Here is a 26,086-nt window from a genome sequence, read left to right on the forward strand (position 1 = left end):
AAATTACCAAAAAAAAAAAAAAAACGGCAAAAACGCACCAAAAACGCACCAAAAACGCTGCAAAAACGCTGCAAAAACGGTGCACTTGCGTTTTTGATGCTTGTCCATTGAAATCCATTACATGCAAAACGCTGCTTTTTGCATGAAAAAAAGTCCCCGACCCTTTCCAAAAACGCAGAGATACAAAAAAGCATTGATGTGAACATGTTCCATAGGAACCCATGTTAAAAAATTCCCATGCATTTCTGCAAAATGCAAAATGCATCAAAAAACGCGCTAGTGTGAATGGAGCCTTACACTTTTGAAGGCCCCGGAGCACCAGGACAATGGAATTACCCACAAGATTACCCCATTTTGGAAACAAACACCCCCAAGGTATATTCCATGAGGCATAATGAGTCTTTTGAACATGTCATTTTTTTTCCAAAAGTTTTTGGAAAACATGGAAAGAAAATGGAAAAGTATTTTTTTTTTTTTTTACACAAAGTGGTCAAGTTATAAGAAATTTCTAACACACACAAAGTTGTCCATTTATAAGATAATCTAACACATAGCATGTACATAGCAAAAATGACACCCCAAAATACATTCTGCTACTCCTCCTGAGTATGGTGACACCACATGTGTGAGACTTTTACACAGCCTGGCCACATGCAGAGGCCCAACATGCAGGGAGCACTGTCAGGCATTCCAGCAGTATAAATTACACATTTAGTTTCCTGACAACCTATCACACTTTTGAAGGTCCTGGAGCACCAGGACAATGGAAACACCCACAAAATGACCCCATTTTGAAAGGCAAACACCCCAAAGTATATTCTATGAGGCATGGGCTGGTGACAGGTACTCGGGTACTCTGATGGGCTGGTGACAGGTACTCGGGTACTCTGATGAGCTGGAGACAGGTACTCGGGTACTCTGATGGGTTGGGGACAGGTACTCGGGTACTCTGATGGGCTGGAGACAGATACTCAGGTACTTTAATGGGCTGGTGAGAAGTACTCGGGTACTCTGATGGGCTGGTGGCAGGTACTCGGGTACTCTGATGGGCTGGTGGCAGGTACTCGGGTGCTCTGATGGGCTGGTGACAGGTACTCGGGTACTCTGATGGGCTGGTGACAGGTACTCGGGTACCCTGATGGGCTGGTGACAGGTACTCGGGTACCCTGATGGGCTGGTGACAGGTACTCGGGTAGCCTGATGGGCTGTGACAGGTACTCAGGTACTTTGCTGGTGACAGGTACTCTGATGGTGACAGGTACTCTGGGGCTGGTGACAGGTACTCGGGCTGGTGACAGGTACTCTGATGGGCTGTGACAGGTACTCTGGATTCAGGGGGCAATCGGGCACTGTACTGTGGTTTTTTTTACATTTTTTTCTAGATCTCCTCCTCACTGTCCCGGAAATGGCACTACAGCCGTTTGTTGAGATTTGTGACGAGCAGTGATTGGACACAGCCGGTCACGTGGTAAAGAGCCAATTTAATTGGCTCTTTACCTTGATCGGGGATGGGCTGTGTCCGAAGGAACACACCTCATCCCCGATCGTCGTGCTGTGGGCCCCCGGGGGCCCGCAGGAGTGGCGAGGACACAGGAGAACGTCATATGACGTCCACCCGGAATGACGAGATGTTCCTGCAGGCGTCATTTTACAATGGCCGGTATGGAAGTGGTTAAGATGCTGATATTACATTATTACATTACAAGAACAACTCTTCAGCTATATTAAGGGGTTGATTTACTAAAACTGGAGAATGCAAAATCTGGTGCAACTGTGCATGGTAGCCTTCTAACTTCAGCTTGTTCAGTTAAGGTGATTGCAAAGGTTTGTTTTTTCACCAACCGCCCACTCGTTATATGTCGTTATTTTGACGCTAAATACAGTTGTTATGGCAGGAGATAGCTGCCACAATCCTGGTATTTTTACAAAAACGGCGGACAGTTCTCTTTCGGGTAAAGGTGGTCTCTGTGGCGCATTTGCCGCGAGATCACTTTTATCGGGGGCCCCCCTCCCGCCGCATTCCGGTCATCTCCGCCGCTTACCGAAGTTGTCGGTAGCGGCAGAGACAATCGGGTCTTTTCCCCTGTGAGGCTGGAAGTCGAATGAAGGAAAAATGGACCCACTTGGCTCCATACCATTGGATGACAGGAGCGATGTCAAACATCACTTTCGCCAAATGGTCTTAAAGGGGAATTTTTTTTTTATTGCATTTAAGTGTAAATGTGAGATCTGAGGTCTTTTTGACCCCCGATCTCACATTAAAGATGACCTGTCATGCTTTTTTTCTATTACAAGGGATGTTTACAACGCATACAAAGCGCATACGAAAGCCACGCCCGCAGATGAAAACGGTGTTCAAACCACACGTTAGGTATCGCAGCGATCGTTAGTGTGAGATCAATAATTCTAGCACTAGATCTCCTCTGTTACTTAAAACTGTAGACATTTTTAAAACATCGCCAATGGGGATTTTTAAGTGCCAAAGTTTGTTGCCATTCCACGAGCGGGTGCAATTTTGAAGCATGACATGTTGGGTATCAATTTACTCGGTGTAACATTATGTTTCACAATATAGAAAAAATTGGGCTAACTTTACTGTTGTCTTATTTTTCAATTGAAAAAAGTGTATTTTTTCCGAAAAAATTGCGCTTGAAAGACCGCTGCGCAAATATGATGTGACATAAAGTATTGCAACGACCGCCATTTTATTCTCTAGGGTGTCTGAAAAAATATATAGCAAAAAAAAAAAATTATTTTAACTTGTAAACAATGGATCTCAAAAAGAGGCTCGGTCCTTAAGTGGTTAAATAACAAACGTGCTATACTTACCTCCTCTGCAAGGGTTTTGCACAGAGTGGTCCGATCCTCCCCGTCTGGGGTCCCCAAACGGCGCTCCTGGCACCATTCCCGCATCAAGTGCCCCTTGGAGACCCTCATTCCAACGGGGCACTAGTGCGAGCACACTCCCGAGTCCTGCTGCTGCGTCCATTGACACAGACAGCAGGACTCGGTCCCGCCCCGGACTCCCGTGTCACTGGATTTGATTGACAGCAGTGGGAGCCAATGGCTGTTGCTGCTATCAATCTATCCAATGAGGACCCGAGAGCGTCTGGAGCTGCTGGGCTCGTTCTCCTCGAAAAATCAGGTTCAGGTATGTAAAAGGGGGGTTCGGGGGGGCTGCTGCACTACAGAAGGTTTTTCACCTTAATGCATATACATTAAGGTGTAAAACCTCGGGGGTTTACAACCCCTTTAAACATTGACAAAAAACCTGGAAGCTGACTGGTTTCTATGCAGAGCTGCACCAGATTTTGCACTCTCCAGTTTTAGTAAATCAACCTCTAAGTGTTTTAATTATTACTTTTGAGGATGCAAGCAGTCAGTTTTCAAACTGTGCTGATATTTGGGCTCTACATAGTAAAAAGTATTTGCAGTTTGTAGGGTTGCACCGATACCGATACTAGTATCGGTATCAGTGCCGATACCAAGTATTTGTCCGAGGACTTGTCCTCGGACAAATGCTCCGATGCTTAATCCGATACCTGGACAGTCAGGGTTCTCCTCCTCCCCCCCCCGCGGATTTTAGCTGCTTTATTGAAATGTATACCGGGAGATTGGTCATTGTAACTCCCCCCCAGCGCCGCCCCGATCATCCCTGATAGCCCCCTATCACCTCCTCGAGTCCCCCACCATGTTCTGGTCACACTCCGTGCCCTGGTCCCCCCCCCGTGCTCTGGTCCCCCTCCATGCTCTGGTCCCCTTCCGTGCTCCTTGGTCCCCTCTGTCCTCGATCTGTCAGGATGGAGAGCAGATAAGGGAGCCGGTAAATATGTAATTTACCGGCTCCTTCCTTTTCCGAATGCACAGTGTCAGTGATCACTCTGTGTCCTCAGTCCCTTTCCCTGTCTCAAAAGGGAGATGTCAGGGGTCTGTTAAGACCCCTGATATCTCAGCAAACCCAACCCCAACAGGGCTAAAAAATAATAATAATAAAAAAAAATTGTAATAAATAAAAACTGAAAAGGTTAAATTGTAAAAATAATACAAAAAAAAACATAAAAAACACACTGACACCGTCCACTCCCCTCTCCCCCCCAAAAAAAAATACATCATTGTAAAAAAAAATTAAAAAAAAAAAATTGTAAAAAATAATTAAAGAAAAGAGTTGTAAAAAATAATTTAAAAAATTGTAAAAAATTAAATTGTAAAACATTTTTAAAATATCCACTTCCCGCCCGGCCTATAGCAAAATGAAGGCCAGGCGGTGATTCAGTTATCTTGACTGGACGTCATATGACATCTTTCAGGATAACTGCCGGCGTGCGCCCGTAGGAGCGTGCATCTCGGCGATTGGTGGTGCAGCGTGTCAGTCTGACACACCGATCTCGGTAAAGAGCCTCTGATGGAGGCTCTTTACCACATGATCAGTGGTGTCCAATCATGGCTGATCACGATGTAAACAGGAAGAGCCGTTTATCGGCTTTTCCTCACTCGCGTCTTAGAGACGCGAGTAGAGGGGAGCGATCGGCGGTTCTCCTGACAAGGGGTTCTGTGCTGATTGTTTATCAGCGCAGCCCCCCGCGGATGCCCGCCCAGGACCACCAGGGATGGCCACCACACAGGACCACCAAGTATGCCACCCTAGACCACCAGGGATACATGATTGGTTGGCGAATATCCCGGGGTATTCCTTGTATCGGAACGGCAGGGAAGCTTGAAGAGGGGGAGGGGTGTGTCTATATGTAAAAAATTATGTAAGGGTGGCAGAGAGGAGCAACATTGTCAATGGGATAAGAGGGAGGTGGAATCAGTATGGGTAGAACTTCACAGAGAAAAAGTGGGAAATTAATAGTGGGGGTAGGTTATAGGCCCCCCAACCTAAAGGAGGAGGAAGAGCTGGGTCTACTATCACAGTTGGAAACGGCAGCGAGACAGGAAAACGTCATCATAATGGGGGACTTCAATTATCCAGATATTGACTGGGATCAGACAGAGGGGACAGCTCACTCATTAACCACTTAAGGACCAGAAGATTTGCCCCCTTAATGACCAGGCCATTTTTTGCAATATGGCACTGCGTCGCTTTAACTGACAATTGCGCGGTCGTGTGCCGCTGTACCCAAACAAAATTGATGTCCTTTTTTTCCTCACAAATAGAGCTTTCTTTTGGTGGTATTGGATCATCTCTGTGTTTTCTTTTTTTATTGCACTATAAACAAAAATATAGCGACAATTTTGAAAAAAAAAACAATATTTTTTAATTTTGCTATAATAAATATCCAAAAAAAAATTTAAAAAAATGTCTTCATCAGTTTAGGCCAATGTGTATTCTTCTTCATATTTTTGGTAAAAAAAAATTGCAATAAGCATATATTGATTGGTTTGCGCAAAATGTATAGCATCTACAAAATAGGGGATTTATTTATGACATTTTAATTATTAATTTTTTTTTTTTTTACTAGTAATGGCGGTGATTAGCGATTTTTAGCGGGACTGCAACATTGCAGCGGACAGATCGGACACTTTTGACACTTTTTGGGACCATTGACATTTATACAGCAATCAGAGCTAAAAAAAAAAGTTACTGATTACTGTATAAATGTCACTGGCAGGGAAGGGGTTAACACTAGGGGCCATCAAGGGGTTAAGTGTTCTCTAAGGAGGTGTTTCTAACTGTGGGGTAGTGTAGTGATAGATAGTAGAGAGAGATGGCTGTTCCTGATCACTAGGAACAGCAGATCTCATCCTACTTCCCTGACAGAACGGGGATCGGTCTGTTTACATTGACAGAACCCCATTCTGGCTCTCTGAGGAGCGATCGCGTGTGGCCGATGGACATCGAGGCCAACCGCCACGCGCATCGGCTCCGGCGTCGCGAAAGTGCGCGCATGCCCCCTATGCCCCTTGAAGAGCCCGCCGTACAGCGACAGTTCGCGCAGTGGAGCCAACTTCCCACCGTATAACGACGGTGGCTGGTGGGCAAGTCGTTAAAGGCCCATCATTTCATTAATGTCTAAGGGCCAGTTCACACCATAGAAACGCAGTTCGGATGCGTTCCAGATGCTTTTCTGCATGCACTTTTTGGACGTGTTTTTGATGCAGTCCAGTGCATTTCCCCCCCCCCCCCTCTTTTTTCTTAACCTGAGGGCCAGTTCACAACACAAAAATGCACTCCAGATCAGTTTTGGAATGCGTTTTTGCATGTGCGTTTTTACTGCGTTTTTACACTGTTATACAAGCTGTACACTCACTCACTAATTTACATTGTAGCAAAGTGTTGTTTCTTCAGTGTTGTCACATAAAAAGATATAATAAAATATTTACAAAAATGTTAGGGGTGTACTCACTTTTGTGAAATACTGTATGTCACTCAAGTCATTACTTACAATTACATATAGTACCTAATGACACATACAGTGAAATATGCTTTCTTTTTTGTTTTAATGTGAAAGATGATGTTACGCTGCGAGAATCTATCTTCTAAATATCTTTGACAAAAAGCTGACAATATTTAGATCTACAACAAACCATAGACAAATGCTCACACAGTAGAGCAAAAAAAAAAATAGGATTTTTAATACAGCTTACCTGTAAAATCCTTTTCTTGGGAATACATCACGGGACACAGAGGCTTGGTAATTACTTAGTGGGTTAGATAGTACCTTCAGGTGATTGGACACTGGTAACCCTAATTACAAGTAGAGCTGCACAATTAATCGTTAAAAAATCGTGATCTCGATTCACCCCCTCTGACGATCTCTCCTGCAGATTTTGCCGATTCTTTCATATAAACAAGTGGGGAGACTTTATCTGTTCACTCAGCTGTCACAAGAAAGCATGGGGCAGCCTGCCAAGTCTTTAACTTGAAACATTGTAACATTGTAACCAAGCTTCCTTCTTAGATCAAAGGGATAGAACTATATCTGGACACTCTGCCAAGTTTTCAACAACTGTAAATGCAGGAAGTTTAACCACTTAAAGTCTAAATCTTTTTATGACACTTCTTTCTTAAGTTAAAATCAATTTTTTTTGCCAGAAAATTACTTGGAAAAAAAACGAAACAGTAAAGTCAGCCCAATTTTTTTGTTTTAATGTGAAAGATGATCTTACGCTGCGAGAATCTATCTTCTAAGCAAAAAAATTGTGATTCTCATTTTAGCCAGAATTGTGCAGCTCTAATTACAAGGTGAGTTCCTCCCCTATATAACCCCTCCCATATGGAGAGTACCTCAGTTTGTCCCGTGATGTATTCCCAAGAAAAGCATTTTACAGGTAAGCTGTATTTAAAAATCCTATTTTCTTGTTCATACATCACGGGACACAGAGGCTTGGTAATTACTTAGTGGGATGTCCTAAAGCAATGCCCAAATTGAGGGGAAGGAGACACAGATCAAAAAATACATAGACTGCCAACGGACAAGAGGATCTATACTGCTGCCTGCAGCACACTGCGCCCAAAGGCGGCATCCTCATGCCCTCTTACATCCACCTGATAGAATCTAGTGAATGTATGGACTGAAGACCAAGTTGCAGCCTTGCAGATCTGAGCCATGGAGGCCTGGTGATGCACTGCCTATGAAGCACTAACCGCTCTAGTTGAGTGTGCCTTAAACTGAAAAGGAGGAATCTTCTTCTTTATACCATAGAATAATAACTTGCCGAATCCATCTAGAAATAGTGGATTTCGACGCTGCCTAGCCCTTTCTGGGGCCTTCTGGCAAAACAAACAATCAGTCTTTCGTATCTGAGCGGTTGCCTGCAGATAGATACTGATTGCTCTTACAACATCTAGAGAGTGTAACAACTCCTCTTCCGCGGACTGCAGATCTGGAAAAAAGGATGGTAGGACCACATCTTGATTCAGATGGAATCCTGAGACCACCTTGGTTAAAATAGTCGGGTGAGGACGCAACACCACCCTGTCTTTGTGAATAATCAAATATGGCTCTTTACAAGAAAGAGCTGCTAATTCTGATACCCTTCTAGCTGAGGAAATGGCTACCAAAAAGACCAGTTTCTTTGTCAGAAGAACTAAAGAAGTATGGTGCAATGGTTCAAAGGGTTGTTCTTGCAAAACGGACAAAACCAAATGCAGATCCCATGGGCACACAGGAGGTTTGACTGGAGGATTCAAGCCCAGTGCCCCTGAAAAAAGGCCCGGACCAGCAAATGTGAGGCAAGTGGCCTTTAAAGAATACGGATAAGGCTGAGATCTGGACCTTGATAGTGCTCAAAGCCAGCCTGATTTCAATGCCTAATTGAAGAAAAGCAAGAATCCTGCTAATGACATACTTTCTAGGATGTCACCTCCTGGCTTCACACCAGGAAACATATGCCTTCCAGCTTCTGTAGTAGATGAGCCTGGAGGCCCGGCCTCCTAGCATTAACCAGAGTGAAAAGGACGGATTCCGAGAGCCCGCGTTTTTTCAGAATGTGGGTCTCAGCAGCCAAACTGTCAAATTCAGACTTCATAAGGCAGGATGGAATATTGGACCTTGTGAGAGTAGATCTGGACACAGCGGAAGAATCCAAGGTCTTCCCACTGCCATCTTTACGATCTCTGCATACCAAGGTCGTCTGGGCCAAGTCAGGGCCACCAGAAAGACCAACTCTGCTTCCCTTTTGACCCTCCGAAGGGACCGCGGAAGAAGCGGAATTGAAGGAAAGACATAGATCAGGGAGTACGATCCCATGGAATCGTTAAGGCATCTGACCCTTGTGCTAACAGATCCTTTGTTCTTGACACAAAGCTGTCCAGTTTTTGTTGAACCTGGACGCAAACAGGTCTACATCAGGGGTACCCCAATTATGGTCTGAAATATGTTGGGGTGTAGAGACCTTTTTTTTTCTGGACACAGCTGCTGGCGGCTTAGAAAATCCGCCTGCCAATTTTCTACCCCTGGAATAAAGACCACAGACAGGCAAGGAATATGCCTTTCTGCCCAGAAAAAAATGTGATTCATCTCCTTTTGGTCATCCAGGTTCCTGGTGCCTCCTTGGTGATTGATGTAAGCCACAGCCGTGGCATTGTATTTCCTGGTGCCTCTTTTACCTCCCCCTGAAGCCCTCTTATGAGGAGACATAGTCCTAAGCTGCAAAGCAGAGGTACTAGTGTAAAGTGCAATCACTGTTGAGCTATAGTCTTACAATATAAATATTAGCTACAAACTGCACAACCTGATGCCGGCTAGGTGTCTTAGGTTTGCCAGGATCCAATCCACCGAGATGCTTACTGCCCACCGCTCTGTGTCCCACCGCTTACAGGAACTCTGGCACCTTGGGCTTTAAAAATGGCCGCTTTGCGCCTGCGCACTGGCGCTCCATGCATGCCACACGTGCACGGCGCTGCAACCACTTCCCCTCCTTCTCGGCCGACCCTGCTGTAAAAGCATGCCCCCTGCGAGCATGCGTAGGACCATCATGGCGGTGGCCATGGCGAGGGGGGTGAAAGGAGACCCCTTGAGGACTGCGTGGGATCCTCCCCCTTTCAGTTTATGTGGCAGAGCCTACAGTGGGGGAGGTGAGCGGCTTCACAGACCAGCTTCACTGAGCGTGTAATCTGGAAGGCATGTAAGTATACACCAGGTATCTCTTACTCCCTATAATAGCGGAAACCAAGTAAGACATACAACTACTCACAGAAGATAATCCATAATGTGTAAACTTTAGGATTGTCTTCACTTACATTATCCCCGCCGCAGGAACTGCTGAGAACAGACAGATTCCAGCCTTCACCCATCACGGCAGATAGCGTTGTGCCAACCTTCAGGGTTCTGGGTTCCTACTCACAGGATCCTCTTCCCTGGACCTGTAGAAGACTCTGCCAGAAACTATTCTTGCCACTGTTATATTAGTACACCAAAGCCTGGATCCCAGAGCCCAGACCTCCAAGGAGAGACATTACAGGCAAAACCCCATTTCTTCTTATCACGAGGCCCGGGTACCATCTATCTTAGGTGTTTAGTATTGGCCTGAGGTATGGATCCGGTTGTATAGCTCCTAAGTCCTTGCAGAGACCATCAAACAGAGCTTTCTTCTTAGCACATCTTCAATGTGACCAACCACTTTAGACACTGGCGAAAAAAACTGAGGTACTCACCTTGTAATTAGGGTTACCAGTGTCCAATCACCTGAAGGTACTATCTAACTATCTAACCCACTAAGTAATTACCAAGCCTCTGTGTCCCGTGATGTATGAACAAGAAATCTGGTTTAACAAGGAAATACAAATGTATTGCAGAGCACATGCACTTGCCAGTATTTCATGTTTATCCTCAATTGGAAATCCCCTCTATTTCCTATTAACCATCTGAAGACGAGATTAAACAATCGGTCTTATAGAAAAAATGTTCCATACATTGTATAACTCTATTAAATTCTATAGTAAAAAATGGGATCCCTGGTTTGAACATTCTCAAATATTATTTCAATCCATAGACAATTAAGTTCATATGTCAAGTTTTTATTTTTAACCACTATCGGACCGGCTCACGACAATATACGTTGGCATTTTGAAGAGGAATTCCACAAGCCCAATTTTGAAGCGTGACATGTTGGGTATCAATTTACTTGGTGTAACATTATCTTTCACGATCTAAAAAAATTGGGCTAACTTTCCTATTGTCTTATTTTTCAATTTAAAAAAAGTGTATTTTTTCCAAAAAAAGTGCGCTTGTAAGACTGCTGTGCAAATACGGTGTGACAAAGTATTGCAACGACTGCCATTTTATTTTCCAGGGTATTAGAAAAAAACAATATATAATGTTTGGGGGTTCTAGGTAATTTTCTAGCAAAAAAAAAACATTATTTTAACTTGTAAACAGCAAATCTGAAAAAGAGGCTCGGTCCCTAAGTGGTTAAGATTATAAGATACAAGTTAGCTATTAAAATAATAGATCACTTTATGACTTAATAATATACCTCCTCCAATTATTTCACAGCCTAAACAACATGATATCAAAAGTCTATTTCTTTTATGAAATGGTCTAGTAAAAAATCATTTCCATTTTCGTTTTCTCTTCATTGACAATACTGTTCTACAAGTTTACAATGTATCACGTACTATATATTTGATATGCAATATTCTCTTGTATTCTCTTGTACCACCATATTTTTCTAAATAAAAAGTTTGTATACGAAAAACTTTTCATTATAAATGTACTCTGTGTGCTGCTATTCATCAAATCTATACTTCTATTTCTCTAACCAACAGTTTTGTTTACCAGGATAAGAAAACTATCTAGTATTATGCTACCATATGAATAATAGCATTGCTATTTAAACATAGCATTGCTAAGTGCTCTCCATGACAGGGCCAAGCATATAACACATCCCCATGCAGTACTGGACCACTAAAGCCCACAGCAATGCTTAGATGCACAGTGTATATTACAAATCTAATCACCATAACATTTAAATTAGAACTAAAGGCATTGCATTTTTTTCTTTTTGGACAGTGGATTTTCCTTCCTTTCCTGTCCCCACTGGAAGATTTCACCTCTATACCGGTTCTAGTGACAACCCAAAATTAGAAAAAAAGTTAGATTTTTTTCACTTTCACTACTGGTGACAGCAGTAAACAGGACAAACAGAGAGCATGAATCTCCCTAAGGCTTTATGCACATGGGTGCAATTGCTCATACAGAATAAAGACCCTGCATGTTCCTGGTGCTCGGGATGTCCTGGAGTTGCATACAGCTCTCTTTAGACATGAATAGGTAAGGGCAGCTTACACAGCTATGCACACTCTTTGCATAACATCACCTAATTATGTCTATGGACATCCCAGACACCACAAATACACAAAGCATGGCCAAATGCCTCCATGTGCATGATTACTAATGAGTGCAAAGACAGCAATAAAAACTTGACAGGTGTTGCAGGCCCTCTCCACTCTGTCCAAAACTAAAAGCATGGAGGAGCCTGTGTGAGCAGAGGATAAGGCAAGTAAAACTGCTTTACCTGGTCTCCTTGACATAAATGAGCACTTAATCCTTACAGTACAGGAGCAGCCCAACTGCAAGAGAGATTTTTAGTTTTCCCAGGGTTCAGCTTTAAAACGAAGTTCCACCCAAAAATGGAACTTCCGCTTATCTGGTTCCTCCCCCCCTCCGGTGTCACATTTGGCACCTTTTAGGGGGAAGCAGCTACCTGTCTAATACAGGTATTTGCTCCCACTTCCAGCGATAGATCGCCGCAGAATCTCCAGCAATCTACGCCATGCCCGGCCCCTCCTCCACCCCCACCCCCCCTCCCGCTGTCTTCTAGGAGACACACAGGTCCCAGAAGACAGCAGGGACCAGTCAGGACGCGCAGACTGTCTGGACCAGTCTGGACGTGCATGCACAGTAGGGAACCAGGCTGTGAAGCCGTAAGGCTTCACTTCCTGATTCTCTTACTGAAGATGCCGACAGCTGCACCCGGGAGCCGAGGGACGGGTCGGCTTTGGGTGAGGTAAGGTAAGTACTACAGGTAAGTGTCCTTATTTTATAAGTCAGCAGCTGCAGTATTTGTAGCTGCTGACTTTTATTTTATATTTTTTTTGGGGGCGGAACTCCGCTTTAACTTTAGGGGTAAAGTTTGCAAAATTTAAAAAACATTTTTTTTTTTTTTTCATTTTGGCTAGCACATGGCTGATTGACTGAATTGAACGCAGCTTAACCCTATGTGTTCAGTACAGTCATTTATAACTGTGCTGTTACTTAGAAAATGAACAATACTGTAATCAGTCTCTATTCCTTTAGTAAATCAACCTAAATCTTTCAATTACACAACACGTACATCTATTATTTATTGGATTTTATGCGATCTATTAATCACCTACTTAAAAGAGGAACTAGTGCAAACATTTTTCTTCTCTAGCAAGTCATACATTTAATCCCTGATGCTATAAGCTGTATTGTGTGGCAGCATCTCTCAGTGTATTTGCACTTTAAGATGAATACACTGTGTAACAGCTGTCAGGGAATAGAAGGCCTCATGCACTCTGGATGTTTTTACAACTGCTGCTTCAGGCGTTTTTTTTCTGCAGTCAGTAAACACCCCAGCATGTTCCAAGCACACATAAGCTGTTAGCAGAGTTTTTTGGTAGGGGCATTTTTCAGCTGCAAAATGCTCTAACTCTGATAAAACCTTAAAAACGCTGAAAACCGTGAAAAAATGCGGCTATTCGGCTTTTATCATTGTTTTTGAGCCATAAGCTTTTGTAGGAGTACAGTTTTGCTAAAACATTAACCTCCCTGGCGGTATGATTATTTCATATTTTTGATGCTGAAAGCGGTACAATTATTTATATGCATGGAAATTTGGCGTTTTATATTGTAGGCCTATAATTCTTAGGAATAACTCACTTAAATCTGTCCAAACCAGAGTCTAGTAGACATCTCGGGTATGATAAAGTTTGAAACACGAAATCATAAATTATAATATAATAAATAACTTTAAATAATTAAACCAAACAATAATATAATAATAATAAAAATTATTCAATTATGTAATCAAATCAAAAACACTGAAATTTGCTCAGCTGCAGAATTGTCGCTGTCATTACTTTTCAGTGTTTGATGACGGATCTGCCCACAAATCACTAGCGGTCAATTCTGCGAGTGATTCTAATTTATTATTGCTGTTTTCTAGCTGGTCTCAAACCACTTTTGATGTAAAGAGACGGTTTTGGTTGCTAAGGACAATCTCCAGTTTCCAGGCAGAAAGAACAGTTTTTATAATATAAAACTGCATGCAGGGCATTGGAGAAACCACTAGGGACAAAAGGGATGTGAAATAATTTCATACAGTAATGTAATCTGTAAGATTACAGTGTACTGTATGTATTGTGTGTGTTTCACTTTTTGAATTTGGCGCCGTTCTCCGTCCCCGTGCGTCACAATGCTCGCAGGGAACGGAGCTCGGCTCTGTGATGAATCGAGCAGAGGACGAGACGCTCACACTGCGGGGAGACATCACAGGATCCAGGGGATAAGGTAAGTAAGCTCTTCCTGGATCCTGCGATGTGATCCCAAGTCTGACTCGGGGTTACTGCTTTTGTTTCTGAAATTCCAGCCCGAGCCAGACTCGGGAATATCGCCAGGGAGGTGAAGGGCGGTCGAGTGGAAACAGACTGCCTGTCTGTTTACTCCCAACTACCATCCAATCCACCAGACAGACAGGATTGGATTGGACTGGGTGGTGGCTGGTGTCAACGGACAGATGTCCGTTGACACTCTTTGCTCAATGGAGGAGACTGGAGGGTCCGATCGGTCCACCCGTGTCCGTGTGAAAGAGCCCTAAGTGGTTGATTTACTAAAGCTGGATAGGGCAAAATCTGGTGCAGCTCTGCATGGTGGCCAATCAGCTTCTAACAGATTGTTGAATTAAGCTTTGACAAACAGAAAAACTGGAAGCTATTTGGTTTCAATGCAGAGCTGCACCAGATTTTGCACTCTCCAGTTTTGATAAATTAACCCCCAAGAGTGAATTCACACTCCAGTTACATGTGAGGACCCCAGTGGCGGTTCCCTTGATTAGCTACAGGAAGCATCCTATTGAAAGCAGTGGGAGCTGCCGGTTCCCACAGCTAATCTTGGCTACCCATATGTAATGGGAGTACAGCAATCATATGCAAGTGATCGGCTCTGAATGCAGTGTCAGTTTCTCCACAGAATTCAGCACCCAGACCCCAGCAGGAGAAGTGAGAATTTACATTACAGGTATAGATTTAATTTAAATCCATAGTAAACCACCATAAAAAAAAAAAAAAAAAAAAAACATCTGGCCACTGCAGGATAATGTCATAATATGCCATAATATGCCATCCCTTCAGTGCACATGCGCCGGTGATGTAGTGTAACAGTGTACCCTTTTCAGTTTGTTCAGCAGTCACTCAATAGATCTCTTGCAAGCTTGTACCTGCTCACTTTCTCCAGTATCCACTTCCTCTCACTTTTTCCAGTTTCCGTTTCCTCTCACTTTCTCCAGTATCCACTTAATAAAACCAACTGCTGCCACTCTCTCCTTGAGCAGGGTGACCAGTTATGTGCCCTGCTGCAGTCATTGTTGAACAGCCCTGTAATTATGTCAGCAATGGCAGTAGTAGGAGAACCTGTTTAGGGAATCGAGGATGGAAAACAATCTGGGGGTCCTTGTAGATCAGACGCAGCAATAGCATGCAATACCAAGCTGCAGCAAGCAAGGGTAGTAGACTATTATCTTGCATTAAAAAGGGTATTTCCTCAGGAGATAAAACTTAAATTCTACCACTTTACTAAACTCTGGTTTGGACTCATCTTGAGTATGCCATCCAGTTTTGGTCACCAATCTTCAGGAAGGATGTCCTTGGACTGGAAAGAGTCCAGAAAAGGCCAACAAAAGTTATAAGGGGACTGGAGAAAATCAGTTATGAAGTATAAGGTAAACTTATTCTCCCTGGACAGGAGGCGCTTAAGAGGGGATTTGATTGCAATTAAGAAATCTCTAAATGGAGACTGCATAATTTTGAGAAAATATTTACTAAAAGATCTTTTTTTTTTTTTTTAATTTAAAGATGTGACACAAAACAAAACAAAGACAACTTTGCATAAGAATGGTGTTAAGCGCAATAAGCACACCCAATAATCCCTGCTGGATTGTAATATACTAAGGCAAATACAAAATGCAATAAGAAAAAGAGAACAATAGTATACAAATGAAAGGAACCCTTTAATTAGGTTGTATTGAAGGCAGACCTGTTTGAGGGAGGATATCCTCCATTTTCCAACAAGATCTGCTTTGTCACAAACTGAAGTCTAACGCAGAGAAAATAACACTGTGCAGTCTGTGCAGACCACTTTTGTTTTATAAAAGAAGAATTGGAGAAGAAACAGATGAAGCATGAGAAGTGGGAGGAGGAGAAAAAAAAACGGGGGTGGGGGAAGAACTGGGGTGAGGTTTGGGGAGGAGGGTGGGGATGTCACCCCCAGGGAGCCAAGGTCAACAGCACTAAGCAGCAGTGGAAACCTCTGGCAATGGATCTTAATCGTGTGTATTGGAAGAATTTGTCAGAGAAGCAGAAGAGGTCCCAATAAAACCATCTGTACTTATGATCCTCTGACTTATCCCGTAAAGCAGACATCAGATCTTCCATTTGCTCAATGTCCCTCACTCTTGCAAGTCATTGGGCCACTGCCCCTTCCATAGGCGTGGACTGCATACCCGTGCAGCGTTAATGAGATGTTTGAGAAGGGATGTATGATAGCGTTTCCTTGATAAAGAGGTACGGTTAAGTAGGACCGCGGCTGCATTATCTTGTAGGGAAATATCTGTGAATCTATGTATGAGCTTGAGCACCGGTTGCGGTTTGAGTGCAGGGCAGTCCCAAAAAATATGTAAGAGTGTGCCCGCATGTAAGCCACAGCTCCAACAGCAGTCTGTTTGTTGGGGGAATAGCTTAGCCAGAACCTATTGGGTTCTATACCAGCGTATCACTATTTTATACGTGGTTTCCTAGTATTTACTACATAAAGAGGATTTCTGCACAAAAAAAAGTATGGGTTCCTTTTGGGGTTCAGTGAAGGTGACTTGCAAATATCTCTCCTATTTTGCTAAGATTGGGGGGTCTTCAGTTGCATGAAGCTCTAGCAAAGATTTGGAAGATGTTGATAATGACCCCTGGATCAGTTCCTCTCCCAAGCATAGTTCCTCAAAGGAGTGCAGCTTTCGAGCAAAAAGGGCCGGTTTGGGCAATGAGCCAAGAAAGTGTGATAGTTGATTAATCCTCCAGCGATCCAATGTAAGAGGAGCCCGTCCAGAGAGCAAGGTCTCCATAGTTATCCAAACGGAGGATCTTAAAAACTGAAAGGCCGCTTGTGAAAGAAAAAATACCCTAAGATCTTTAAAAAAGAAGACATGCGGTCACACAATGAAGTTGGATTAGCAGTTCAATCATAAACTCTGTAAGGGATTCTTCCCTGTTAGAGTGGTAAAGATTAGAAACTCCCTTCCACAGTTAGTAGTGTCAGGGTGGAGTGTAGATAAATGAAAACATTTTTTAGATGTGTTTCTCAGCAAACAGAACATACAGGGATATGGGAATTGGCAGCAATGTAATTACACACACACACATAGAACTGGAAAGACAGGTGTCCTTATTCAACCCTACCAATTATTTAACTGTGTAACTTGCATGGAGAGATTCCCTATCTTTCCTGCCCATCCTTGCGTGCATCACTTGATTGGCAGGATGTGCAAACATCTCAATTCACTCTGTCAGAGCTCCTCCTCGCAGCTCACAATACCCTCACAACAGCGGCCACCACCCATAGTGCTGGATATAGAGTAAGGCCGGCCATACATGGTTAAGTTAAGTAAATTTCTTTCCTTTTTGATTCCCCCATCAAAACAGACAGTGTTAATGTGGGAACCCCTCCTGCCAGGCCATCCCGGCGGGGAAGCCCCCCTGCCAGGAGGAGACAGTGATAATCGCAACTTGGTACATACTGCCTGCCCATTAATAGTTTGAATCGTGTAAGGCTGGCCTAAGTATTGCAGCTGTGTTTTTTATTTTTTATGAATTTATTGCGGTTTGAGTTGGGAAACCCTCTCCCTCTGCACATTCTTGTTGCTTGACTGTCATGCCAACCTCCTGGCTTCAATACCATCTGAGCGGCTGACCCAGAATAATTATGCAGATTTGAAGTTCAAACTTTTTTTGCCATCACTCCTGTCATTGAGAGTGGAGCACACAGCAGAGGCTGCGATAGCTGCTGGGAGGTGAATTCTCCACTCTTTCCTCCAATGGCAGGATTCTAGTATCTCCTTTCTCCAATAGCACTGTAATGTGAGTGAGAAAGTAGGCCAGGCGGCGCTTGTGCTGAGAACACATACACCTTTTTCTCAACATGGGTGCCTGCCTGAGAGTGAGGGCAGATTGCCCTTCTTCCTATCTCCCCTTGCCATACCCAAAAGAGGTGAAAAAGACAAAGCTGCTTCATTCCCAGGCAGGTGCCCTGCTGAGGATGTCTAAAGTGTAAGTACACAGAGGGTGAAGGAAGCAAGTTAGCCCCAGAGTTTCCCTCTCTCTCTTAGGCTCGATTCACATCTATGCGTGTTGCTTTTGAGCATTTCTGCAGTGTTTTTTGTGGTGCTTGCGACGTTTTTGAGCAGCGTTTTTGCAGTGTTTTTACAGCATGTTTGCAGCGTTTTTGGGTTAAAACAAAAACTAAGGAGGCAACAGAACACCTCCTCCCTGCCCATGAAACACCCTCTGAAAAGCATTAACTAATCCTTTGTTAAATGCATCCTACTGAACACCCACCCTCCCAGCTCCCCTCCCACCATTCATACGAACGTCAAATCAGTCCTCCACAGATCGACACCACTAATACAGGGTCATTTTTCCTTCCAGTGACACCACAAATGCAGGGATGGTTTTTCCTTCCAGTGAGAACACAGAAGTAGGGGCCTTCTCCTTCTAGTGAAACCACCAAAGCAGAAGCAAGAGGTACTCTTCAGTGACTTCACTGACACATGAATATTTTTCCTTTAATGACACCACCAGCACAGTGGCATTTATTCTTTCTAGTTATACTGTGGACGCATGGGCATTTTTCCTTTCAATCACACCACTGATGCAGGGGTATTTTTTTCTTTCCAGTGACACCACCAATGCAGGAGCATTTTTTTCTTCCAATTACACCACAAACGCAAGGGCATTTTTCCCCCTCCAGTGACAACACATGCCACAGGGACATTGTTTCCTTTTAGTGTCACCGCAGATGCAGGGGCACTTCTTCCTTCAAGTGACACCACCAACAGGGGCATATTTCCATTTCCATTTCTTTCTATATCACTATTAGCCCCACAATTTGCTGCAGGATAGAATGTGTACTGCTATTAAACTCCTATGTTGCATATTTTTAATTGCAGCATGCTATGTACACTGCTCTTAACTCCACCACACCCTCTACCCAAATTATAGAGGGGAGGGAGCGGAGTTTGGGCAGCTTAACCCTGGGCATTGGATGACCTTGTCCCAGCACTGGATCAGCTTTAAATTAACTGCATATTGCTAAACCATTAAAGTTATTGTTTAAAAAATTATATTTAGGTTATATTTAGGTAATTTTCTAACTATACCGTTCTGATTTTGTCTGTTATAAACTTAAAACACTGCTAAAGAGTAAAAAAAATAAACATGAAAATTAGGAGGAAAAAAGGTAACTATGTGAGTTTCAACCACACAGGTAACTCCACAAGATCTTCTAAAGCTATACAAATCACAAATAGACCAAGAGTGCTTAGTTATTGCTCATGTCTGAGAGGTACCCTAATGAACACTGATAATTTTAATATCAAAAAGGGAATTAGATAAAGCAACATAATGCATAAGCCATAAAGAAATTCTTAAATGGCAACAGTCTTGCGGTTTCAGGCTCCATCCAATGTTGCTGCTATAACCAAAATCTTAGGCATTTGGTCATGTGATCTGTTTACCAAATGTTTCAATTTTTGGTTACAAAAGAAGTATGCTTGGAACACAGACTGACAATTTTTTTTATCAGAAAAACTTTCCACCTTAAAGATAAACTTTTCCTGCTTAAACAGCAAATTCAGTAACCAATCAGAAACCAATGTGAAATTATCACCAACTACATTAAACTGAAACTGATTGCTTTGAATTACTGTATCTGTACATACAATTGTCTGCCTGCACAAGATAACAGCTATATGATTTGGCCTATTTCCCTGTCCAAACCACTATTGTCCCTTGTGAGGTAAGAGGTAGCTTCTGCTGGTACCACTCTTCTTTTCTCCATCCTCTCTTCATTCACGGGCAAAGCAAAATGTTGATGTTTATGGCTGCATTGCCTGATACGGCTGTTTAAGGGTGCCTGCGTGCCTGACCACACTCTTAAGTCTAAAGGCAACTTTAGTCTTTACTGCCCACCTGTACTAGCACAAAAAGATAACTTTACCTTTTAGGTTTTGTCTCTGCAATATAACACAATATATAGGACTTATAATACATCAAGAGGCATTAAGGAGCCAAAGGTGTTAGAGAGCAAGGAGAAGGAAAAAGTGTTGTGCAGTCTATCTGATTAGCCTACTACCCACCCACAAAGCCTGTAAAATAATTTCACTTGCTAGGTATAGCCTAGGAGCCTCCCTCCCCCTTTTTTGTTTCCCTCCCTTCCGGAGCCCCAATGTTAAATGTGTGTACATACCTTAGTTCCTGAGGACAGCCATGTGAAGTCACGGGTCCTCCTCACTTACGTATCACTTATGCAGTGATCCCACCGTTCACTGCTGCATTCACCTGTTAACGCACCCTGGGGGGTTTCCTTGATGCCCCATACTCAGTAAGTGGGTAAATAATGCCAATGTCACTTATCCAGTGGCCTGTCACTGGATCATAGAGCAGTGAGTTTGTGAAGAACAGTGCTGGAGGGTTAGTATTGCAGCTTTTTTTAATTTTAACTTAACCAAAGCAATTCATTTATTTAAGCTGGATTTGGGAAACCTTTTACTTCTGCAAATTCTAGTTGCATCTGCGTTTCTAACTTGGAATATTTATGAAGATCGAGAGTTCAAACTTTAACAAGATTTTTCTTAAAGAATTCTTGTTCCAGTTCTGTCAGTGACTGAGAAGGCAATGGTAGACCCCATATTTTATGTAATACAGGTCTTTATTTAAGTAAATACTGAAGTGCTCTGAAAAGTGACTTTATTCTGTTTCAGGAGCCTTAAAAAAAAACAATAAAATATGGTGAGATGTACTTTATAAATACATCAAGGAGGTCAAAATATTTTGACCAGGAAAAAAAAGTATATATATATATATATATATATATATATATATATATATATATATATATATATATATACTTTATTACCAAAAGAATTGGGACATCTGCCTTTACACACACATGCACTTTAATGGCATCCTAGTCTTAGTCTGTAGGATTCAATATTAAGTTGGCCTACCCCTTGCTGCTATAACAGCTTCAACTCTTCTGGGAAGGCTGTCCACAAGTTTTAGGAGTGTGTCTATGGGTATGTGCATAAAGAAATGGATGAGCGAGTTTGGGGTGGAGGAACTTGACTGGCCTGCACAGAGCCCTGACCTTAACTTGATAAAACACCTTTGGGGTGAATTAGTGCGGAGGCTGCGAGCCAGGCCTTCTCTCCAACATCAGTGCCTGGCCTCACAAATGCGCTTCTGGAAGAATGGTCAAACATTCCCATAGACACACTCCTAAACCTTGTGGACAGCCTTCCTGTAAGAGTTGAAGCTGTTATAAAGAGTGGGCCAACTCAATATTGAACCCTACAGACTAAGACTGGGATGTCATTAAAGTTTGCATGCGTGTAAAGGCAGGCGTCCCAATATTTTTTGGTAATATAGTGTATATATTACCATCAACAGTCATTTACCATTGTGCTTTTGTAGGAAGCCAATAACTTTTTCCAGCACGGTGGTTTTGTCCATCTTGTGGGTGTTTCCAGGCAGCATGGTGCTAAGTTCTTTGATAAGAACATTGAACTGGTCCCGTCTCTTTTTTTCTGATCTGTTACGTGAAGCCCTAAAGTTTGTAAAAAGAAAAGGTAATCACAATTTAACACAACTGGCCTAATTTGAGAAAATAACTCAACTGTGTTGCCAACTGTAATAAATTCATATGAAACATTCTTAGTTATATTTTTAAAAGTGCAGCAGACAAGTAAAACCAGATTGTAACTGGTTGTTATGAACATCAACACTTCTTTCAAACCCCTTTAATAAATACTCAGAGATAATGACCATAAATTATCACATAAAACAGAAAGTTAGATCATAGGAACCCCCTATCCAACAATACAAAGACCGCTCCATATAATAGATAACTGAAAACTCAATACTGCATTATGGGTAGGAAGTATCTGCCCATGTTCTGACTTTTAGTAAATTGGTATTTTCTTTAACAACATTTGAGGAGTTCCTGGGAAGCTCTGCGTGGTCAGAGTGAAAAATATCAACTGTACTGGCATGTTAACAAAGCCTTTGAATGAATGCCTATTTTGCATTACACTTGCTAATGACAGGTTTGCTTTGACACTATAAATATGTCTACCTTACCTCTTTGCCCTATCCTTCTCATCTTCATCCATTAGCTTCTCTATGCAGCTATTCCTGTGAAAAGAGAAAAAAGTTGAAGCCAACATGGAAAACACACTCAGACTGCTTTTTGTGTGATTCGTGAGTCATTGCTATTTTTCTGGAACTAAATTCCCTGGCAAACCATCAAATGTTTCATATTAAACCTTGAGCACCCATTTTAATAGGAAAGCAGCTATGGAAATTACTGCTAAAATCAACAATGAAGGCTGTTCCTATTTTCTCCCTATTTTATCTTTCAACAAAAAAGTACTTGAATTGCAAATCTGTAATGACAATTTTTCCAAAAACTAAAAGTAAAATTATACCATTCTCCTTTTATGTTATGTATTTTATTTTCTTTAAGTCATACTACTTCTGTCAAGAATTCTTGATCTTGGGTACCGATTCTTTAGGCCTGGTTCACACCTATGCATTTTTTAGTGTGTTTTCAGCTTTGCAGAAACACTCTACAGTCCATTTAACATGGTTTCATATGAGTCATGTTCACATCTATACATTTTATGGAAAGGGCCAGGGACTTTTTTCAGGTTTTTGAGTCCGTAGACATCAATGGATCAAAAACATGTATTGAAAAATGCAAAACACACCTGGATTTTGCAAACGGAAACCTGCATAGGTGTGCACTAAGCCTGAATGAAAGTGGCATGTTTGATCAGCTTTTTTTACAACGTATCATTTACAAGGATAAGAGATAAAGGATCAACCTAACTCCCATTTCACCTGTGGTTTCATGCTTTACTAAGGCTGTTTCTCAACCATAATTAGCAACAAGGCGAGGGTACTTATGTGCAGGGCTTTTTTTCAGGGGAAACTTGGTGGAACTCAGTTCCACAACCTCTGGCTCAGACCCTTTGGTGCCTGCTCACCACAATCACTTGTAGACACAGAAGTCTGGTTTCTGCGTTTACAAGTGACAGCTCTGCACTCTGTATGTAATGCAATCCTGGTATTTAATGCCCCTTTAAGACCCTCCTACTGTTTTCGTGAAATTTGACTGAACACACCCACTATTTGATGTGATTTGGAGGGTGTGTGTAGGGGGAGGGGTTTTGTGGGGCCGTGATTAAGTTCCAGCACCTATTGTTTGAGAAAAAAAGCCCTGCTTATGTGTAATGGCCTTTGAATGGATTTCTTGTGTTTTATATTGACTGAACATTGATAAAACATTGATGAAAAAAGTGCAAAAAAAAAAAAAGGCTCACAGTGCCCCCTTTCGCTACATGATGTGGACTATGTTTAGGAGCCCTTTCACGCTGATGTCCATTGATTTCAATGGGCAGGGGAGCTTTAGGAGCGGTGTATACACCGCCCCTAAAGCGCCTCAAAGATGCTGCTTGCAGGACTTTTTTTTACGTCCTGCCAGCGCACCGATCCAGTGTGAAAGCACTCGGGCTTTCACACTGGGATTGCAGATGAGGCATTTTTTCAGGCGCTTTACAGGAGCTATTTTTAGAGCTAAAGTGCCTGAAAAATGCCTCCAGCGTGAAAGGGGTCTAACAGCCAGTGAGCCACAGAGGTGGAAATGTGGTACAGCTGTCATGGAGCCCGTTCTTTATTACTTAATGGACACACTCCAAGGCATTTTTCAATCATGTTCCAGGGATTTTGATTTATTAGCATTAATGATTATTTTGAAGTCATATGCAATATATTACAAAATGAGACATACAAGATTGGCTGATGTGGGCAACATGTCTCTAAAATACAAGCCATTTTGTTAGATAGCTAAATCCACATACTTTTTCTGAATGTAGCTACAATGTGCAATATTGTGCTGCTCTTACCTTACCTTACCTTATCAGTGGTCAAAAAATTACAATGTTAAAACAAGTCTAGTAAATAATGATAGGATAAGGTAAACTACAGAAACACTTTCCCCATGCCTACGGCTGACTGATGACATTTGTCTCCCAATATGATCTGTTCAGGGCAATGCACATTCATTTTAGCTCTAGGGCTGGCTGCTAAAACAGTAATACAAATAAAGGCTCCTGTATGACAGTCTAAACAAGTATCAAAACAAATTACAGTGATTTACAAGCCTCAAAACATAAAACTTTTTTTTACCTTTCCTGACTGTGCCAAATCCTTTTTAACTTGTGTCTCATATACTACCCCTCCCAGGAAGGGTTTCAGCAACAGAGGGAGTGCTGTCAATCTTTAAAGCACTGGGCAGCATTAGGTACAGCCAGGTGCTCACTAATAAGCTATAGACTTGAGAATCAGCAGTGACAATGCTAAAAGCCACAACCCCTTTTTGATCCCTTGGTAGTGCAAAAAAGCACAGCCTATATGAGAATGGCAACTCTGCTCTAAGTTTAGGAGCTGTGTAGCACTGTTGCCATGCTATGACAATAAGCTGCAATAGGTGGACTTTACTGGCAGGCTTAACAAGTATTTATTGAACTTTTGCAGGGGGGGCATGAGACAACTGTAAGTCAGATGCACCTTTGATTAAGTGCTGTAGAACATATCTGTTTTAATGGGAGGCAATAACTGATAGTTGATTGCTTGCCATGCCCATTTAAAAGAGAAGTATGGCCAACTCTTTTTTTGGAATAATTTTCTTCTGAGTCACAGGAGTGCACTTACTTGTGGCCTTCTGTGGCCCAGAATCTGCTGACAGTGAGCTAAAGTCTGCTGATCACAGAGCCCCTCCAGGCCCTTGAAGGATCCTGATAGTTGCTCCCGCCACCCTCACAGCCCGCTGAGGAAAAGCAGAGCAGAGTGGATCAAGAACTAAGCGATCAGAGGTCATGTGATCGCTCAGTTCCCAAGCTTAGAGCCTGTGGGGGACAGCTGCCACATCACACCGATGCTGCAGCATGGAGGTATGTTTGTTGTTTTCTATTCCCACATTTCTACTTTAAATTCTTTAGTACTTTCTGAGTTTGGACTTTTCTCTTGCTTTGTTTGCTACATGCTTGTTCCAGGAGAAAGTTAAAGGTATTGAAGGCAGCAAATCATTATGACAGTCAACTAGCATTTAACAGGAATATCAGCAATGACAGCCTGAACACATCTCAGCACAAGTTACTTTAAAGCCCAATTGAACTTTCAGTTTAGATCAGTTAAATACATTCAAGCTGGCATAAAATAGGTGTGCATTTTCTTTAGAATGCAGCCACAGTCTGAGTAGAAGTGCCTGTCTACTGCCAGCATGCTGTAGCAGCAGCAGCAGCTGGTTCGCCCACTTAGAAGCGCTTGGAAGACCCATCACAGAGAAAGAGATAAATAGGGCATTAAAAGAATTAGCATCAGGGAAAAGCCTAGGCCCTGACGGGTTTACCACTCAATATCTTAAAAAAATTAAAGATATATTAATACCAAAATTATGTTCATATATGAATGGTCTAGGAACACTTTATGAGATGATAGGTGAAGCCTTATTAGCATTAATAACAATTATCCCAAAAGAAGGAAAGGACTGCTCTAAATGCTCAAATTATAGGCCTATATCGCTGTTAAATGCTGATTTGAAACTGTTTGCAAAAGTCCTGGCAAAGAGGAAGAAAGAATAAATGACTGGACTGGTCTATGCTGACCAGGTAGGTTTCATCCCGGGAGGAGAAGGGAGAGACAACAGGATGAGAACATTGCTCTTGCTACAAAAAATAAGGGAGGGAAAGATCCCCGGTCTACTCCTGTCAATCGATGCCGAAAAGGCGTTTGACAGAGTAGACTGTGGATTTATGATGACTACATTGGAAAAAATGGGAATTGGCCCTAGGATGTTACAGTGGATTCAAACATTGTATAAACATCCAACAGCAAGGGTAAAAGTTAATGGAACATTGTCAGCCCCTTTTAAAATATACAATGGGATGAGACAGGGGTGCCACTCTAGTTTCTTTTAGCACTGGAACCTCTCCTGGCAGCAATACGAAAGAACACGGATATAACAGGCTTTAAGATAGGAGAGGAAGAACATAAACTGACTGCATTTGCAGATGACGT

General features: G+C 42.4%; 1 protein-coding gene across 5 annotated transcripts in view; it reads right to left on the reverse strand.

The window, feature by feature from the left end:
• The window catches only part of NPAS2 (neuronal PAS domain protein 2), a 241,842-nt gene that overhangs the window by 81,541 nt on the left and 134,215 nt on the right, over positions 1–26,086 (reverse strand). For 2 of the 5 annotated variants that reach the window (XM_073614781.1, XM_073614782.1), the window contains exons 2-3: positions 22,088–22,141; positions 21,406–21,554 (exon numbers count right to left, since the gene is read on the reverse strand). The exons of 1 other annotated variant lie outside the window; for it this stretch is intronic. In XM_073614781.1, the coding sequence (XP_073470882.1) occupies positions 21,406–21,554; positions 22,088–22,141 (203 nt within the window). The remainder of the gene's footprint in view (positions 1–21,405; positions 21,555–22,087; positions 22,142–26,086) is intronic. 2 more of the 5 variants (XM_073614783.1, XM_073614784.1) reach the window with 1 other exon arrangement.

The sequence above is a fragment of the Aquarana catesbeiana genome, linkage group LG02, assembly GCF_042186555.1.
Source record: "Aquarana catesbeiana isolate 2022-GZ linkage group LG02, ASM4218655v1, whole genome shotgun sequence".
In the NCBI taxonomy this organism is placed as follows: Eukaryota; Metazoa; Chordata; class Amphibia; order Anura; family Ranidae; genus Aquarana; species Aquarana catesbeiana.